We start from the raw sequence: 21,551 nt of genomic DNA, 5'->3' as shown, positions 1-21,551 counted from the left end.
TCAGGGAGACGGGAATTGCTGAATAGGGATGAATGGAGGGGACAGATGGCCATGGATGGATATGGATTGCAGGGCAGGCCTCAGGCAGAGAGGGGAAATGCTGGATAGGGAAAAATGGAGGGGCCAGGTGACAGATGAGCATGGATGGGCATGGATTGGAAGGGCAGGACTCAGGGAGAGGGGAATTGCTGGATAAGGATGAATGGAGGGCACAGATGGGCATGGATGCATATGGATTGCAGGGCAGGCCTCAGGCAGAGAGGGGAATTGCTGGATAGGGATGAATGGAGGGGCCAGGTGAAAGAGGAGCATGGATTGGAAGGGCAGGACTCAGGGAGAGGGGAATTGCTGGATAGGGATGAATGGAGGGGACAGATGGCCATGGATGGATATGGATTGCAGGGCAGGCCTCAGGCAGAGAGGGGAAATGCTGGATAGGGAAAAATGGAGGGGCCAGGTGACAAAGGAGCATGGATTGGAAGGGCAGGACTCATGGAGAGGGGAATTGCTGGATAGGGATGAATGGAAGGGACAGATGGCCATGGATGCATATGGATTGCAGGGCAGGCCTCATGGAGACAGCGGAATTGCTGGATAGGGATGAATGGAGGGGCCAGGTGACAGAGGAGCATGGATTGGACTCACACTTTCACTCTGACTCTCAAACACTCACTCTCACATACACTCTCCCAAACACACACACTCCGAGGAAAACCTTGCTAGCGCCCGTTTCATTTGTGTCAGAAACGGGCCTTTTTTACTAGTAAACCATAAAGCTGTATTTCTCTGTTGATCACCCCACCCCTCACCTATCCACACCCATCCTGTTAGAATATCAATGATATGCTTTGATGTCCCCATGCATACCTCCTACCCACCCCCATCCTCCCACCCTGTCAGACTGTCATAGTAATGCTTGAATGTTTTCACTTATATACACTGTCAGCTAGCACATTTGCTTATTTCCGATCTGAGGAAGAAGGGCAACCTTCGAAAGCTAATCAAGAAATGTATTAAGTTATGTCCAATAAAAAAGGTATCATCTTATTTTCTTTTCCATGTTTTATTTTGTTTGATTTCTATTGATAACCTATATAAATTCATAACTCATTAAAAAGAAAACCCATAGAACTATCCATCTCTTCCTACAACTAGAAGCAAAAGAGAAAGAAAATGCCTTTTTTTTTTTTTCTAAGAACTCAGATATGAGGGAGTTCAGGACATATTTTTTGAGAATATTCCAGTACTGATGCTGAATAAAGAGAGATCATACTTAGTGCTCCCCCTCCCCACCACACACACACATCCTTTTGCCCAAGGTGGTTTCCAAAACTACCAAAAAAAGTGACAGTTAAGTTCAAATGATCCATGCAGGCCCACTCTTCTCCTTAAGCTACACAACACAAACCTTGGGGATGGTGCTGATAAGAGCGTGGCTGGCTTTCTCACTGATCCACACTTTCTCCTTCGCTGCCAGCCCTGCACAGATCGTCTGAAGCGCAGCCAGCACAGTGTTATACGGTTCTACCTGGACTCTTTCCTCAGCAGCTGGATCTGAATTGAGCTGCAGATGCAACCTGATGCTGGAGTCTGTCATGCGGTCACCATCAATAAACAGCCTGAGGAGGAAATGATCAGCATTATATATCCGTAGACCCACTGTAAATGGGAAAAGAGTACGTTATAAATCAATACTTTTTAAACAAACTTTAAATTTTGCTCCACATAAATTCTGAAACTTTTCTAAAAGGGGCCCTTTTACTAAGGTACGTAGGCGCATACGTGCGTACAACATGCGTCAAATTGGAACTACTGCCCGGCTACCACGTGCTCTGGACGGTAATTCCATTTTTGATGTACGTCCAAAACACCTAGTAGAAATTTTCTACCGCGTGACGCTTACCCAGCAGAAATTGGTAGTGTACACACACTGACAATTACCACCTGTTTAACACGCGAGACCTTACTGCTAAGTCAAAGGGTGGCAGTAAGGTCTCATACCGAAAATGGACACGCACTGTTTTTAATTTTGCCGCATGTCCATTTTCAGCCACCAAAAAAAATAAAAAGGCCTTTTTTGCAGGCACGCTAAAAATGGACCTGCGCGTGCCCAAAGCATGCACGTACATCAGCGCAGGCCATTTTTCGGCACGCCTTAGTAAGAGGGCCCTTTAGAATTTCACTGTTACTAATAACTTCAGCCAGACCTGCAGTAAAGTTATCCCTTAAACATGTAATAAATTGGGATGAATTTTTATTAGTGTGTACACGTAGAAAGTACATACATTTTTCCGTGCACACGTTAGTGAATTTTCACAACTCCCTCAGGGAATGTATATTCTTACATTTACACCCGCAGGGATATTTTATAAGCAACATTTCAAAATCATGTGTGTAAATGCAAAACCCCATTCCAATCCTGTCCCCCAGATGCGTTTTCTCTGTCCAGGTAAACTTACGCATGAATAGGCAGCATGAGGCCAACTCTATGTGAATATCGGTGATAAAAGTTTACAAAAGCCTGTTTCTGTGGGTAAAGTGCTTTTACTCGCAGAAACGCCTTTAAAAAATTACTTTCTTAACTTACAAGGACAAGATAAATAATGCTTCCTGTTAACCAAATCTCTGCTGGGAGTGGGAGGAGTAACAGAAGTGACATCACCCAGCAAGAAATTCTAGTTCAAGATAGATTACAAATCAAAAACAAGAATCACCATCCGGCCAATATTGAACCCGTGGGAGGCAAGCCAGATATTCAATGGTGACCAGCATTAAATATCTGGGGGTTTTTTGGCCAGCTTAAACTTAACCGGTCGTTAATATTCAGCACTGGCCAGCTAAGTTTATAACAGCCAAAGATAGGACTGCTATATAGGCAGTCCGATTTGGCTGCTAAACTTAGCCAGTGAAGTGTATATATTTGCGGCTAGCCAGTTATGTCGCACGATATAGTCAGTTAGCCACTATACCCCTAATATTATAAAAGTTTCCAAAAATTTCATGCACAAATTTGGGTGCACTCCCAATTTAATTGAATGAGCCAATTAATGCCAATTGCCTTTTTAACAAGTAATTACTGGCACTAATTGAAATCAATTAATATTATGCATGTGCATGAATGTGTATTTAGGCGTGTCCCAGAAAAGAGGATGCAGAAATGTTGAGGGTCATGGGCATTTTTTTTTGGGGGGGGGGGGGGGGGGAGGATCATGGGAGTGGATTCAAGTTACACACGCAATTATAGAATAAAGGGGGTTCCATGTGTAAATTTAGATAGGGGCATTTCCACCACAAATTTTTAGGCATGATTTATAGAATTCACGCCGTGTGCTAAGCACTAATATTTGGCGAAAATAACCAGCTCTCTCACACTGAATATTAGCGCTTAGCTGGCTAAGTGCTATTTAACTGGCCAGGAGCCATTCCTAGCTGGATAAATAATGCTGAATATCGGCCAGCAGCTGCTCTGCTTTAAAATACTGGGCATCAAATATTGTTCCTGGCACAGAAACCATCTCAGTTTGTTAAAATAAATTCAGTGATCTGTAAACACCTGATTGTGTCTGTCCCAATGATGGCATAGGCAAAAAATACAGGGTTATACTCCACATCAGAGCCCCGGAGATTGAACAGCCCTAGAGAAGGGGGAGAAAAAAAATTACATTCACACTTTTGTAGAAAGCACGGCAGAAAAAGTAATTACGCGAACAAACCTCCTAGAGAATGAACAAGCTAAACCACCAAAGAACAGAAAAGGTCATTTTAAGCCCATGCAGTATTGCTATTTCACCACTAGATGGAGACAGTAAATATTTATATTTTAGTTCTTTATTTTAAAAAAATGTGCAAGTCACACTATCATTCCATAGCACTTCTTTTAAAGACGGGCTATTCTATGTAAATGCCTCTATTCACGGTCACCGTGAAGTATACAGAAAAAGAATGCACACAAGATGTTTGATGCTTGTTTTCTGTTCTGTTTTACTTACTAGTATTGTAAATTGCTTTGATGTCACCCAGACAATTTGGAAGTATAACAAATGTTATATGTTAAAAATAAATGAATAAAGTTCATTAACAATAGACGTCATAGGACCCCTTTTACTAAGCTGCAGTAAAAAGTGGCCCACGCTAGTGTGGGCATGTGAAATTGGCACACACACCGGGTCATTTTGTTTTACTGCAGCAGGTAAAAAGGCCTTTTTTTTTTTTTTTTTTTAATGGGACAGTAAATGGCCGTGCGCCAATATTAAAAGTAGCACGCAGCTATTTATTACCTGAGCCCTTACCACCACCTATTTACTTGGTTGTAACAGTTCACACGCTACTTGTGAAGTAATCAGGCAGAACACCAAAACGCCTGAAATCTACGAATAATCATCTAGAATTCCGAAAAAACCTAAAAACTCACCTGTTCAAGAAGGCATACCCCACAGTATCTGACATAAACACCGAATAATGAAATATGGCATTTTAATCAGGAAACGGACAGTTTTCAACCCCGACGCATGATCACACCCTAACATTTTGTCCGAATCACCCCAACCTATTTCCCGATAGTTCTTTACTGTACTTGTCACTGTAATAGTACCCCTATACTGTATCTGTTCACACCGGAGTCTGTAACCACCACTCTGGAACTATGTAAGCCACTTTGAGCCTACTAATAAGTGGGATACAAATGCAATAAATAAATAATGTTGCGTTCACCCTGTCCAATGGATTATGGTAATTTACTACTACTACTACTATTTAGCATTTCTATAGCACTACAAGGCGTACGCAGCGCTGCACAAACATAGAAGAAAGACAGTCCTTGCTCAAAGAGCTATGTAATAAAAGTGAGCCAAGTATAGGACAATCAAGCCATTGTGACATCACTGATGAGGTTGGCTCTTATTGGTGGCCTGAGGCATTATGACATCACAATATTAGCTCTGGTTACAAGAGACTACTACTACTACTATTTATCACTTCTACAGCACTACAAGGCATACGCAGCGCTGCACAAACATAGAAGAAAGACAGTCCCTGCTCAAAGAGCTTACAATCTAATAGACAAAAAATAAATAAAGTAAGCAAATCAAATCAATTAATGTGAACAGGAAGGAAGAGAGGAGGGTAGGTGGAGGCGAGTGGGTACAAGTGGTTACGAGTCAAAAGCAATGTTAAAGAGGTGGGCTTTCAGTCTAGATTTAAAGGTGGCCAAGGATGGGGCAAGACGTAGGGGCTCAGGAAGTTTATTCCAGGCGTAGGGTGCAGCGAGACAAAAGGCGCGAAGTCTGGAGTTGGCAGTAGTGGAGAAGGGAACAGATAAGAAGGATTTATCCATGGAGCGGAGTGCACGGGAAGGGGTGTAGGGAAGGACGAGTGTGGAGAGATACTGGGGAGCAGCAGAGTGAGTACATTTATAGGTTAGTAGAAGAAGTTTGAACAGGATGCGAAAACGGATTGGGAGCCAGTGAAGGGTCTTGAGGAGAGGGGTAGTATAAGTAAAGCGACCCTAGCGGAAGACGAGACGGGCAGCAGAGTTTTGAACCGACTGGATTTCTAGAAAGCTAGATTTTTTTTTTTTTTTACTACATAAGGTTTGTCTGGTCCGAATTGTACTTGTTGCAATATTTAGCTGTAATCCTCTAGATGCACTGAACTCTGACATTTCATAGATTTATATTATATTTTTCATTTTATAGTCTGTTTTCCTGCCATTATGCATTTTTATGTTTTTCCAGCAGCACACAATATTTTACTCTGGTATTTGCATTACCAAGGACACTGGTACATTATGTTGGTTATTTCTCACATGCTGTATTACACATTTGGTTTTATCTGCAGTTTTTCTTTTATTGCTCTTCATTTTATAGATTTGCATACACATGATTGTTCATGTTTTCAGATACATGTCTTCACACACACAGTTTTCACTTCAATTTTTATTGAAGGCTAACAGTTACATTATGTTCACCTCACCTTTAGTTCATATTTGCGTCATCACTCATGTCTTTCACATATTTTTTATATACACCAGGTTTTCCACAGTTGCTGTTTTCTTGTTTTGCACTCTGTAATGTGCATTTTTACATTGGTTCTCATACCTAATGTTATTTGATTATACCCCACCATCACAATTTTATGATTCTTTGTAAGGTTTTATGGGCTGCCTGTCCTAATTACATTGTAAGCTCTGTCGAGCAGGGACTGTCTCTTCATGTTCAAGTGTACAGCGCTGCGTACGTCTAGTAGTGCTATAGAAATGATAAGTAGTAGTAGTCTTTGGGATTCCAGAATCTTGCTACCCTTTGTCCTTCCTAATTAGATTGTAAGCTCTGTCGAGCAGGGACTGTCTCTTCATGTTCAAGTGTACAGCGCTGCGTACATCTAGTAGCGCTATAGAAATGATAAGTAGTTGTAGTAGTACTTTGTTTGCATAGAAATGCAAATATATATATATATATATATATATATATATATAGAGAGAGAGAGAGAGAGAGAGAGAGAGAGAGAGAGAGATGCTGAAAGCTCATCTCTTTAAGCAAGCCTACCCAAATGCCCCAACCTAATCTCGCCAACTTCCACCCCCAATTCTGTTCTGACTTAAATACCAACCTCCCATCCTTCTCTTTCCATCTCTCCTTATCCTTTCTCCCAAATTACACTATCCTATCCACCCTCTTTTATCCTAGTCATATATTATCTAGCTCAACTTATCATACACTACTAAGCCCAACTTTACATTGTTTTACTACTGTTTTATTAAAATTCTATTAACTTTGTATTTCAAATTACTATGTAAGCCGCATTGAGCCTGCATTATGTGGGAAAGTGCGGGGTACAAATGTAATATTAATAATAATAATAATAATGTGGTTTTGTATATTACTTATAGTCACACTTTACTGTACTGTATTATTTTATGATTTTTGTAGCCACTTGTTTAGATGTTTTGCAGTACTAATATAGCTCTCCGATACTTGCTTTAGTTTTTAGTTTTTTTTTCATACATCTTGTAAAGTGTCTGCATGAGTTTGTATACACTGATATCCACACCTATCTGGATTTGTATGTTTTAGCCATTTTTAACATCATCATTTTAAATGTTTCTGATATTGTTTCTATTACTTATTCATATTCACTATTTTAATGTATAACAGCTTTTGTCCAACCACCGTAATTTCTGGTGCATTTATTCCTTGGGTACCTTTTTCTACATATCTTTTCTGCTTTTGTATGCACATTGGTTGATTTATTTAATCAAATACATGTACTTATTTTGCATGTTTGTTTGTTGTATGGTTATAGATTTGTTGACGGCCAAGGAAGGCGCCCCCACACCGAAACGCCGATCTGCGTCGAGTCCGACTAATAAAGTTGCTTTTTACCCTTGAGTTGGAACTGTATTGGTGCTCCCCTACTTTCATTTCTGCTCTGTGCCTTGATTCATAGGTGTTTTCTCCTCTTTTTTTGTTTTTGTTTTTGAAGAAAGGAGTGTAACAGAATTAGCTATTTTAGATCACTTACAATTTATCTTTGTCAGTCAAGGTTGTTGAGACAGTGGTCTTTCAATAGATGTATGAATTTGCTCATCAGACATGGTGCTTCATCCAATGCAGTTGGGTGACGGACAGGCTCACAATACTCACCCTGATGGACAGAGTTAATGTGAGTCAATCAAGGCTACGATGAATAATGGATTTCAGCTAAGTTTTCTGGCTGCTTCCGACACTGCCCACTGTGGTTTTTTTACTGTTAAACTATCGGAGTTTGGACTGAATACGGTGGTTCTTTAATGGTTCTTCTCTAATACGAAAAATAAAAAAGGTGGGAATATAAGCCAGGCTATCCAAAGAATGGAACCAAATTATCTTTTTTTTAAAAAACAAAGTTTAATAATTTCCAAACAAATAGTAATGTAACAATCACACATTAAAAAAGGCCTACATCAGGAGTCTTATTAATCAAGTTGAAATTGAATATAACACTTCAAAGGAATCTCAAAACGTAGATAAAAGATTCCAAAGATCTTGCAGATAAGATCTTAAAAATGGTCTTGAAAAGACCGTTGCACAAGTGGACCGTCTGTCGCAGTGATCTCAGCAGTTATAGACAAGTGGTGTGCTCTTCTCTAATACGATCAGCAGTGGCGTGTGCCATGGCAAGATCAACTGTCAAATTTTCGCCATTAAGATGGGGTGTTCCACAGGGATCTTTACTTCCACCCTTTCAACTGTATTTAGCAACAATAGCTGGGCTGAACTGTGAATTTCATATTTTTGCTGACAACTTATAAACTCTAATTTCATTACTGTACTGCTTCTACCACCTTCCCTGGAAGACTGTTAATGTTCCCACCACTCTCTCTCTTTCTGAAGAAATATTTTCAGATGTTATTCCTGCATTTACTGTCTCAGAACCTCACATTATAATGTCTGGTCTCAAAACTTTCTTTTTACAGGGTAATGTTTTCATTCTTCCGCATTACTTAGTGCTTGTGGCATTTGAATGTTTCCAACATATTCCTTTCTAATCCATTTCCCTTTTTCTTTACGGCAAACATATAGAAGTCCTGAGTCTCATGTCATAGGGAGTTTGGTAGCTGGGTTTAAGTTTGGACAAATTCCTGGAGGAAAAGTCCATGGTCTGCTATTGAGACAGACATGGGAAGCAACTGCTTGCCCTGGGATATGTGGTATGGAATCTTGTCACTCTTTAGGATTCCAGAATCTTGCTATTCTTTGGGGTTCTACATGGAATGTTGCTACTCTTTGAGATTCTGCATGGAATCTTACCACTCTTTAGGATTCCAGAATCTTGCTATTCTTAGAGATTCTGCATGGAATCTTGTCACTCTTTAGGATTCCAGAATCTTGCTATTCTTTGGGGTTCTACATGGAATGTTGCCACGATTTGGGTTTCTGCCAGGTACTTGTGACCTGGCTTGACCACTATTTGGAAAACAGGATAGTGGGCTAGATGGACCATTGGTCTGACCCAGTATGGCTAATGTTCTCATGTTAAACTAACCCCTTGCAGTATTTCTATATCACTCCACAAGACTTTACTGCACACTAAGCCCAGATTTACTGTGACAGTTTAAAGAATTTTTCTCTTCCTTTTTTTTTTTTTTTGCAGGTGTCAAGCTCATTTTCCATTTTTTTACAAAAATATAACAACAAAAGGCGGAAAGCATTTTTGGCGGTGTGGGAACCTTATATACAATCCTTGTCACATAAAGCTCGCAGTTTAATATTTAACAAGCTCTGAAAGGGAAGATGTGTTTGTGTTTGCTTTTTTTTAATGTTTTCGCCTTTTGATGGTAAGGTGAATAGTTAGGGAGGGTTAGGACACAGGGAGTGGGAATATGCATTAATAGTTAGGGATTGGACAGAGTCGTGGGGGGGGGGGGGTTATTCGTCCGTTACGTAATTAGGGTGGGGTGTCATCAGAGTTCAGGCACTCCGCTAGAGCAGTGATTTCTAAATACTGCAGGGATAGTTGAAGGTTCCACTATTTATGGCTTTTGATGCAGCATTGCAACATAGCTTTTATTCTTGAGGGTCATAAATGGATCTCAATACAATGAGTTGAGCGGTGTAAGAGGGAATTTTGGGATGGGGGAGGAGAACGTTGGGAGAAATGTTTGATGGTAGAATGTACTATTCTGTAAGAGTTGCACACAAATTTGAGCTGTGTATTTTTCTCCATCGGTTACTTGGAAATGTTCTTTCTGAATTACCATTAATAAAACTGTTGAAATCTTAAGGGGTGGGGGGGAAGGAGAAAATGTAAAATGTTCTTGGAGAGCGAGGTTAATATTTCTTTTTCCATGTGTTAGTGTGCAAAATGGAAGTTGTCTCTTCAATAAAATATATTTAAACATACAAAAATATAACAAAGGGGCACTTACTATCTAACATAACAAACATGCTTACATTCCGCGAAAACCTGCCAGCTCATCGTGGATTACAACACAAAGAAACCGGACAAACCGGGGAAATACAAACTTTAAGAAAATACAAAAAAAACAGAACATTGGTTAAACTAATTCAGATATTTCTGGAAGAGCCAAGTCTTCCATAATTTCCTGTAATTCAGGTAATCGGATATATATCAAAACAGACTAGCTGACAAGAACGAAAAAGATGTATTAAAAATAGGCAAATAACGCACTTCCTTAGAAGAATCACAAAGCTTTGACAACACTCCTGCGGAAGGACGATTAATATAATAGTGTGGAGCCAAGCCATGAAATACCTTATATAATAATGTATACATTTTAAATGTAATCCTAGCGTAAACAGGTAACCAATGAGCTCAGACCCCCAAAAAAGGGGGGAGGGGGGTCACATGTTCATACTTACCCACTGAATAAACCAAAACTGATAGCCGTATTGCAAACACTGTATTCTGCAGTGTTTGCAACTTTTTCAATAAACAAAGAATTGCAATCCACATACAGAGAATTAAAATAATTCAGTTGATTTAAGATTAAGGCTTTTGTCAAGAGCTTAAATTGAGGAATTTCAAAACAATTTCGAATACGATGTAAGCGTCGTAAACACAAAAAGATTTTCTTAGCAAGAGAGACAATTTGTTTATCAAAAGAAAAGGTGTTAATTAAAATTATTCCCAAAACCTTCATTTCCACAACCAAAGGGAAACTGGTCATATGAATATTCAAACTCTAATGCCATGGAGATTAGAATGGAGAAAAAGCAAAAAGACTTAACCTATGGCTAGATACCCATTTCTTAACTATGTTGACACAACATTCTGCTCTTGTCCTAATATCAAACTGGGAATGGGGAGAAGAAGCACCACATCATCGACATAAATAAAATACTCTATTCCAATCTGTTGAAGCATCCTGCCAAGAGAACACATCACATTAAACAAAACAGGCGACAAATAGGCATATTTTCAAAGCACTTAGCCTTCCAAAGTTTCTAGTCCATTATAAACCATAAAGCTGTATGTCTCTGTTGATCACCCTCCCCTCACCTACCCACACCCATCCTGTTAGAATATCAATGATATGCTTTGATGTCCCCATGCATACCTCCTACCCACCCCCATCCTCCCACCCTGTAAGACTGTCATAGTAATGCTTGAATGTTTTCACTTATATACACTGTCAGCTAGCACATTTGCTTATTTCCGATCTGACAAAGAAGGGCAACCTTCGAAAGCTAATCAAGAAATGTATTAAGTTATGTCCAATAAAAAAGGTATCATCTTATTTTCTTTTCCATGTTTTATTTTGTTTGATTTCTATTGATAACCTATGGAACTTTGGAAGGCTAAGTACTTTGAAAATATGCATCAAAGGCACCTAAACCCTGATAATGTGTTAACCAAGCGGAAAATGCTGACGGAGGGTGCACAGTGCCATGATACAGAACCGTGTGCCTTTCAATTGCATTTACAGTTCATTTCTACAGGACTCTTGAGCTAGGTAATGCACCTAAAAAGCAGCTCCAGAACTTACATGCAACCTCATCCAGTGCTGTAACGACAAACCAAGATGCTTTCCTTTCTGTCATTTTAGCACGTAAAGCTGCAACCTTCTTCTGCCATGATAAACCTGCAATACACAAGGAGGCAATTTTCAAACGTCATTTGGCTGAAAAGTCCAAGGGTACTTTATTTATACCAGTCAGCTTTGCACCAAAATTTCAAAAGGGGAAGCTCACTCATACTGTATCCTTTGAAAATGTGTACCTGCCAATTTTTGCACCTGCGTTTTGTGTAAGTAGATTTTGCAAAGTAAATAATGTACATAGGGGCCCTTTTACTAAGCCACGGTAGGCTCTACGCACGTGCAGCGAGCGCCAAAATGAGACTACTGCCAGGCCAGCGTGCCCTCCTTGCAGTAATTTCAGATTTGGCGATCGCCCATAACGCTTGGATGAATTTATTTCCTTCTAAGTGCCAGTTCTGGCTGTAATTGGCACTTGGCACACGCCAACTGATCAACAAGTGTGTAGCACGTGAACCTTTACCGCTAGATCAATAGGTGGCGTTAAGGGCTCAGGTCGGTTTTGGGCGCGCGCTGGTTTCATTTTTACCGCAGGCCCTTTTTCCGTACCATTAAAAACTGGCCCAGCGTTCACCCAATACATGCGCCTACACTACCGCAGAACACTTTTTACCATGGCTTAGTAAAAGGACCCTACAGACTAGATTTTTTTTTAAATTTAGATTTTGCTCACACCTTTTTCAGTTGCAGCTCAAGGTGAGTTACATTCAGGTACGCTGAGCATTTTATTTATCTGTCCCTTGAGGGCTCACAATCTAATTTTGTACCTGAGGCAATGGAGGGTTAAGTGACTTGCCCAAGATCACAAGGAGCAGCAGTGGAATTTGAACCGGCCAACTCAGGATGTCAAGACTGGTGCTCTAACCACTAGGCCACTCCTCCAATCCACTCCATATAATATGATATCTTCTCACCCCATCTAACACAGAGACCAGGAAATACCTCACTGCATGAAGATCAAAGTGCACTTGTACTGAGGAATGGTGGTTTTCAGAGAGTTCATTTACTTAGTAAACAGGAATATTAACATATAAAGAGGCATATTTTCAAAGCACTTTGGGAGGCTAAGTTCCATAGGTTTCTATGGAACTTTGGGAGGCTAAGTGCTTTGAAAATGAGCCTCAAAGCCTGCATGGTCCATCCAGTCTACCCAATAAGGTAGCCAGAGTTGTATCTGGTCCTCTGCACAGGTTCCACTTCATTATGATTAAACACTTGGTATACTTCATTCATTCATTTATTTAGATTTTGCTCACACCTTTTTCAGTAGTAGCTCAAGGTGAGTTCCATTCAGGTACTCTGGATATTTCTCTGTCCCAGGAGGGCTCACAATCTAAGTTTGCACCTGAGGCAATGAAGGAAAGTGACTTGCCCAAGATCACAAGGAGCAGCAGTGGGATTTGAACCAGCCACCTCTGGATTGCAAGACCAGTGCTCTAACCACTAGGCCACTCCTCCACTATAGCAACATTCCATCTAGAATCTCAAATAGTAGCAACATTCCATCTAGAATCTCAGATAGTAGCAACAGAATCTCAAATAATTTATTTGGATTTTGCTCACACCTTTTCCAGTAGTAGCTCAAGGTGAGTTCCATTCAGGTACTCTGGATATTTCTCTGTCCCAGGAGGGTTCACAATCTAAGTTTGTACCTGAGGCAATGGAGGGTTAAGTGACTTGCCCAAGATCACAAGGAGCAGCAGTGGGATTTGAACTGGCCACCTCTGGATTCCAAGACCGGTGCTCTAACCACTAGACCACTCCTCCACTCCAATATAGTCATTATGGGTGTCATTTCATTAATAAGACCCCTATAATTTTTCAAAAAAACTCCTGTTTTATGTCAACTTGAAGTAAAGTGGAAGATAGTCCACTTTTAAAGGTAAAGTCCAGACAGAACTTCAAAGATCTGGGCTTTCTATCCCAATATAAACCACAAAATTATACTGCTTTGTCACTCTCTTATCAGCCATCCATCTCTCCCTATCTCTCACCCACCCCAACTCTCCCCGTTTCTCACCTAACCCACCCCACCCTCTTCCTGTGAGACTGTCACTGGCGTGCTTTTGTGCTTCACATATATTCTGGCATTTGTCAACATTTGCTTATTTCCGATCTGAAGAAGGATTACATTCGAAAGCTAATCAAAAAATATATTAAGTTAGTCCAATAAAAAAAGGTATCATCTTATTCTCTTTTTTTAATGTATTTCTATTTATTACCTATGTCTATTTTATAAAGACAACAGAGGCCTCTATGTGCTTTTAGCCGCCCTTTTATTTCCCCACCCTAACAAACACCATTTCGGCTCCACCGGAAACAGTGAGTCCGGTATGCATGATAAGTGCCTGGCTACATCCGCCCAAAAAGTTTATAGATGAGGGCAGGCCCACCATATATGCATAAAACTGCCGATTTCTGCTTCGCATCGCCAGCACTGATCGGACACCATTGAATACATTCGTTTTAATCTGTCCGGTGTGTAATACCATCTACTTAATACTTTGTAAGCATTTTCTTTTATTAACACACACACAGATGCCTTTTTCACCTCCAAACATATTTTCTCCCACTCCTTCACACTCATCTCAATATTTAAATCATGCTCCCATGCTTTCATATAGGGTAGTTTAAGCAGAGTATCTCCCCTGATGTACCTGTATAATTTGGAAATACCTTTCCTCCCACCCTCCAAAGTTTCCCAGATATTTTCCAATGTCTCCCGTTCCCTCGGATCAGCTTGTAACCACCCCTGCCCTCTCATGTAATGCCTTATCTGTATATATGCATAGTAATCAGACTCTGGCAGGTCGAATTTCCTCTGCAGCATAGCAAACTCTCTCAGTAGCCCCTCAGACATAAGATCCCGGAATCTCCGCAAGCCTTTCCTGTTCCACTCCCGAAATATACCTCCCACTTCTCCTGCTGGGAACTCGGCCTCTTGTATGATATAGGCCAAAGTAGAGGTTTTCACCCTCTTCCTAAATTTACTTTTTAATGCATCCCATATGCGTTGCAAGTGAGCTATGAAAGGACTAATATTCCCCTGGTGGGGGGTTATACATCAATCCAGACCCCCACAGCCCCCTCTCCAGATTACACCGTGGTACCATATACTGCTCTAAAATTGCCACTGGTGATCTATTTCCCTTACTCCACTCCGCCACTTGCTTTAACTGCCTGGTAATACCAAGTTATGTTTGGGAGCCCTCTCCCCCCCTTCCTCTATGCCCCCCCCCCCCCCAAAAGACTCTGTTCGATATTCTTGCCCGTTTATCCCCCCCCCCCCCCCAAGCAAACCGTGAAATATCTGATTGTAATTTATTCAAAACTACTGTGGGAACTTCCACTGGCAATGTTTGGAAAAGGAACAGCATCCGCGGGACTAAATTCATCTTAACCACCGCTATCCTGCCCCACCAGGATAACAGTCCATTTTTCCATCTACTCATATCTGTGCGCAACTCCCTAAACAGGGGAGCATAGTTTAGGCCGTATAATTGTGCCAATTCCCGCGGAAGCCATATGCCCAAATATCGGAAACTATCCCCTGCCTGCCTGAAGGAAAATTTTTGCAACATAGCTTCCAAGTCAGAAGACGACCCTGTTATACCCAAGGCTTCTGATTTATCATAATTGACTTTAAATCCGGATAATTCCCCAAAAGCTCTTATCTCATTACAGATGCAAGTTAAGGTCTCTTCAGGATGACTCGCATAGAAAAGAATGTCATCCGTGAACAGAGCTATTTTATGCTCCCTATCTCCTACATAGAGTCCCTGTATTTGTGCTTTCTCTCTAATCTTCTGCGCAAGGGGCTCAATCGCCACCGCGAAGAGAAGGGGAGAAAGGGGGCAGCCCTGTCGAGTACCCCGTTGGATCTGAACCTGCTCCGAGTAACCTCCATTTACTTTTATCCGAGCCACCGGAGCTGCATATAGTCCCTTAAGCCAAGTCAACACCCCAGGGCCAAACCCCATAGCCTCTAAGACCTGCCACAAATACTTCCAGTCTACCCGGTCAAACAGAGGCCTCTATGTGCTTTTATAAAATTTCCAATGGCAAAAAAAATGCTCTTCCACAAATTTGCAACTGCTCTGAGGCGGGTGTTAATGTAGACTCACTTTATGGGGCTATTTTACTAAAGCTTAGCATGTGCCAAGTGGCCCACAGGTATAAGATAGGACGCTCAGCATTTAGCAAATTTTGGTAAGCCTCTTAGATCCCTTCCATAACCTGACAGAAGGGCCCCTGTGTTTGTGCATGTGTATTTTAACAAATATGTATGCCCCTGCCCCCCCCCCACCCCCCCACCACCACTTCACCCCTGGGAACATAATGCACAGATCGTGTAATAGTAGGCACACCATCTTTTGGTGCACGTACTTTTTATATGGGTATACCCCAATCAATTTTACTTTGTGGGTCCTCTTTCTCTCCCCATGTCACTTCGTACTAAACTCTCATTTTCTAAATTTTAAGGCCTTACTCAATGCTCGCTGAAGGCCGAGTTGACGTGGCTCTGGGCAGTGTGAATGCTTGCAACCCATCACAGCCCTCTACTAGACTCTTGCTCCTTTGTCTCTCCCTACTCTGTATTTCTCTGTCCTATTTTTTTTATGTAGTTTTAATTTATTTTAATTTTGTGAACCACCTTGCTGCTCTTGATAAAAGGCGGTATATCATTGATATATCTTGTGAATAAGGTTTGTAATACTATAAATAAATACATTGTTTTTAAAAAGGCGGTATATCAAACCTAATAAACCATAAGACCAATTTGCACATAAAATAAATTCAAATAAAAACATGCTCCATATGTGGAAAACACCTTATATAATTATACCGTACACGTATCTAACCATGTCTCATCAGCTTGTAACCTTGGGGTTATCTTTGACTCCTCTCTCTCTCTTCACATATCCAACAGACTACTAAAACCTATTGTTTCTTTGTCTATAATATTGCCAAAATTTGTCCTTTCCTTTCTGAGCACACTACCAAAACCCTTATCCACACTCTTATCACCTCTCGCTTAGACGATTGCAACTTGTTTCCTCACAGGTCTCCCACTAAGCCATCTCTCTCCCCTTCAATGTGTTCAAAATTCTGCTGCACGACTAATATTCTGCCAGTGTCGCTATGATATTAGCCCTCTCCTCAAGTAACTTCATTGGCTCCCTATCCGTTTCCGCATACAGTTCAACCTCTTACATAGTAACATAGTAGATGACGGCAGAAAAAGACCTGTATGGTCCATCCAGTCTGCCCAACAAGATAAACTCATGTGTATACCTTACCTTGATTTGTACCTGCCTTTTTCAGGGCACAGACCGTACAAGTCTGCCCAGCAGTATTTCCCGCCTCCTAACCACCAGTCCCGTCTCCCAATACCGGCTCTGGCACAGACCGTATAAGTCTGCCCTCCACTATCCTCGCCTCCCAACCACCAACCCCTCTTCCCCCCACCTGCTCCGCCACCCAATTTCGGCTAAGCTTCTGAGGATCCATTCCTGCTGCACAGGATTCCTTTATGCACATCCCATGCATGTTTGAATTCCGTTACCGTTTTCATCTCCACGGAATTCAAACATGCGTGGGATGTGCATAAAGGAATCCTGTGCAGCAGGAATGGATCCTTACAAGTACATTCACTCTGCAGCTCTCCCTACGCTGCTCCTCGGAAACTCCATTCATTGGGTAAATCTCTCTTATCTGACCCTTCTCCTCCACCGCTAACTCCAGACTCCATTCCTTTTATCTTGTTGTACCCTATGCCTGTAGACTTCCTGAGCCAACTCTGGCCGCCTTCAAATCTAGACTAAAAGCCCACCTTTTTGAAGCTGCTTTTAATCCTAACTCCTATTCACTTGTTCAGTACCCATGACTGTTTTTTCATTCCCACAAATTCCCTTATCCCTTATTTGTCCTGTTTGTCTGTCCTGATATCTCTTCAAGTTCAAGTGTACAGCGCTGTGTACGTTTAAGTAGCGCTATAGCAATGATTAGTAGTAGAAGTAGTTGTTGTGGAAGTATGCTCCTTCTCAAAACTGATGTGCAAAAGTCAAAGTTATTATTATCAATATATATAAACGGCGAGTGACCGTACTCACTCGCAAATGCGCAGTAGAGACCTTCTCTGCCCCGCCCCCACGTCAATACGTGACGACGGGGGGGGGGGGGGGGCGGAACACAGAGGGTCTGTACTGCGCATTGCTGAAGGAGGGACACCGCCGTCTAACGCTCCCCCCACCCGAGTCGCCGCCGCCACCCACCTTCTACCCGGTCGGGCCCTCGCTCCACTATTGAAACAGCGAGGGTCCGGGAATGCAGCACTGAGCTCTGCTGAGCTGCCGACATCGCCCTTCCTTCTTCTTCTCTGCCTCTGTCCCGCCCTCGACGACGTTACGTCACACGAGGGCGGGACAGGCAGAGAAGAAGAACGAAGGCCGACGTCGGCAGCTCAGCAGAGCTCAGTGCTGCGTTCCCGGACCCTCGCTGTTTCAATAGCGGAGCGAGGGCCCGGCCGGGTGGAAGGTGGGTGGTGACGGCTCGGTGGGGGGGCGCGAACTCGGCGGTGGGGGCGGGCCTTTCAACCCCCCCTTCCTATAATAGCCCGTTTTTACGGGCTCAAAGTCTAGTATTCTATAAAGTGAGAACGACGCTTCAATGTTCATGCTAATTGAGAATGACGCTTTGAAGCTGAACACATTCACCGATATCACTTGGTAAGTTTGCAAGACTGAAGTCATAAAATGCACTATAAGGATGCGATTAGCAAAAGTGCCCTAGCCTATGCAGATTCTGCCACGACTGAAAAAGTATGAGTTTAACCCCCCCACCCCCACACATAGAAGACTTCTACCCATGGGGTATGCACTAATAATCAATGGAAAATTACACAAAAAAATTCTACTTTGGATTATTCAAAAATTGTCTGTGGAGACCTGCACCTGCTTTCTCTCTGAGTAATTTTTCAAAATAAGGTATGCACGCTTTTACCAGAAAACAGAGTAAGCAATGATCACAAGAGCCCATTTTCAGGGGTCAACCACAATGCCTTTCACTATTGTTCCTTGGCACAGTAAACTTCTTTTAATCTATTTTTCCTTTTATAACTTCCTTAATTTTAATCACTAATAAAATTTAGTTTTCCCCAGTGCATTGTAATTTCTTCATCTAGGGCCCTACCAGTGCAAAGGTATTCTTTAATATAGAATGTCAAGTGTTATCATTTACTTATGATATAAATATTGCTAGGTTCTAATGAAGTTTGAGTCCTGTTAGGTAAAGATTAAATAAGAAATGTCATTACATTTTGTATATGCAAATTTGTAATTAAGAATCATTTTCAGCTAAATCAAGAAACTTCCTAAAAGTAAAGTTGAAGTAAGCAATTAAAATGATAATATCGGACCCTAATTAATAATGCTTCTCACCAACCTGTGTAGTTGAGACCCAATGTCATGAGAGGCCTGCAAGGCCGTTGAGGGCGATCTGTCCAGACCACATCAATAAGGTTCTCTTCAACTGGGACAAGGCAGTGTCCCGCACTCTTCAAGGCTCTGGAGATGTTCCTCCATTGATCTGGCAAAAACAAGCCACAATAAACAAGGAAGGCTCAGCATGACCTTTGTGCCTGAATTCCAGAAGCTAAAGATGAGTTTAAGGTGTTTTCCATTCTATCTACGAGGACAATGCTTAATACAGAGATCCCCAAAACTGTACTAGTGACCACATGCCTAATTGGGTTTTCAAGAATGAATGAAAACATAGTACACGTATATCTAATGCACACAAATTTCTCTCATGCATAGTCACCGTGAGTATCCTGAAAACCCAACTAATTGTGGATTCACGGGAGACAAATATGCTGAAAGCAGAAATCCTTAGGTTGCAATGCACATACATTTTTCACAATACTATAGAGGGATCACAACTCAATAAAGTTTGAAGTGATGCATGAAGGGATGTACAAAAGGACGTGCCCCTATGGTGCGACACCTCAGAAGCAGGCTGCCTATTGTGGGAGGTGCTTGCTGGCATCACCAACCGTCTGCCTGGTTTGAAATTGTGTTGTAAAAGATGGTAGATGATTTTAATTTTTATATCTTACAAAAAGGCAAAGAATCGGCTACTTGACCCAAAGAGATGAAGAGATTCTTTTTTCATTACTACAAGAGAAGGATGTTAATATTCTTACCTAATACTAAAGAAGCCCTTCAACACTGTTGGAACCACAGTTTAACTTACTGTAATCAGTCATTAATAACAAAAATCAACATTGCTTCTTCTTCCCTGTCTTCTGAGGAACACTGAAGTATACCAAGCTCTTTTCAAGATAGCTATCATTCTCTTAGTCTCCACAGATGCACAGAGATATGCATGTGTATACCTGCACTGACCTGCCGCCATAATAAGAGGGTCCACACCAACTTTCGATCTCTCAGGAAGCACACTGATCAGCCAATCCTCCTGAGTTGGAGTTTTCTTAAGACCTGACAAGAAAATGTTTTAAAAGATGACCAAGAAAGGAAAAGGAAAACAAAAATGTAAAAAAGGTCATCCAAGAGTAAAAATGAAGCACTAACATGTAGGATAGGGGACCAGAAAACTGCAGCATAGAGCAAGCTAGAAAACACTGAGCTCAACATGGACGCATCTATGTTATATTAATTATTTAGGGGTCCTTTTATAAATCTGCAGTAAACGCAGAACCCCTGAGCACAGGATGTGCTCAGAGGTCCTGCAGTAAGTCTCAAATGTGCACCTGCTACCCCCGTCTGCACTCAACGGTTAGCGCATGGTAATCCAGGTGTGATAACCGATTAGCGCAGGATTACCACATGAGCCCTTACTGCCTGCAAAATGCTTTGTTTTGTTTTTTAAATGGCCGCACACTAATGGCGACAGCACATGGCCGTTAATACAGAAAACAGAAAAACAGCTATTTCACTGCTGCAACAGAAATGGTCTTACTGTGCAGGAAAAAAAAAACCACAAGAGCGCATTAAGGGCCACTTGCTACTGCAGCTTTGTAAAAGGACCCTTACATTTTAAGGGATGATGTTAACTCACAATTAGCTGTCAAATTTGCTCACTATCCTATATGCACACATGAGACAGCGACTGCTAAACTCCCATTTTCTGGGTTTGAATTATCCCTACCCACAGGGAAAGGGGAGAAAAGAGCACATCAATATATATAAATGGCGAGTGTCGTACTCACTCGCAAATGCGCAGTAGAGACCCTCTCTGCCCCGCCCCGCGTCAATACGTGATGACGAGGGCAGAACAGAGAGGGTCTCTACTGCGCATTTGCGAGGGACACCGCCGTCGCTAACGCTCCCCCCACCCAGAGTCGCCGCTGCCGCCACCCACCTTCCACCCGGTCGGGCCCTCGCTCCGCTATTGAAACAGCGAGGGCACACAGCACACAGCTGTACTGCTGAGCTGCCGTGGCCTTCCTTCTTCTCTGTGTGAAGTAACGTCGTCGAGGGCGGGACACAGGCAGAGAAGAAGAAGGAAGGCCGAAGGCAGCTCAGCAGTACAGCTGTGTGCTGCGTGCCCTCGCTGTTTCAATAGCAGAACAAGGGCCCGACCGGGTGGAAGGTGGGTGGCAACGGCTCCGGGGGGGGGGGGGGGCGAACTCGGAGGGAGAGCGGCAGCGGCGAACTCGGCGGCGGGGTGGGGGGCCTTTCAACCCCCCCCCCCCCCCCCCTCCTATACTAACCCGTTTTTACGGGCTGAACGGCTAGTAGTGTATAAAGCATCTCCAAATGTGGAGAAAAGAGAGGTACAGAACCAAACAACTCAAACAAATTTACCAAATATCAAAAACACATTTTTCTGCACAATAGAGTTCCAAGCACCACTTATAGAAAGAGAAAGGACTATTATACGTAAAGTTTGAGCAAATTATATTTCATAGTGATGCAGATATTAGAGACCGACTGAATTTTGGTTTCAGTGAAGAAACCAAACCAAAATCCAGATTTGGCCATGTTTCGGTTTC

The 21,551-nt window shown here is 42.0% G+C and overlaps 1 protein-coding gene across 1 annotated transcript in view; it reads right to left on the bottom strand.

Moving 5' to 3' along the window:
* The window catches only part of LOC115469969 (xaa-Pro aminopeptidase 1-like), a 98,847-nt gene that overhangs the window by 44,216 nt on the left and 33,080 nt on the right, over positions 1-21,551 (bottom strand). The window contains 5 exon segments of the mRNA XM_030202778.1: positions 1,409-1,619; positions 3,554-3,635; positions 11,486-11,581; positions 18,980-19,123; positions 19,942-20,034. Of these exon segments, the coding sequence (XP_030058638.1) occupies positions 1,409-1,619; positions 3,554-3,635; positions 11,486-11,581; positions 18,980-19,123; positions 19,942-20,034 (626 nt within the window).

Source organism: Microcaecilia unicolor, chromosome 5, assembly GCF_901765095.1.
Source record: "Microcaecilia unicolor chromosome 5, aMicUni1.1, whole genome shotgun sequence".
Lineage (NCBI taxonomy): Eukaryota > Metazoa > Chordata > Amphibia > Gymnophiona > Siphonopidae > Microcaecilia > Microcaecilia unicolor.
The sequence above is the reverse complement of the archived record's forward strand: the minus strand, read 5'-3'. Positions and strand labels throughout refer to the sequence as shown.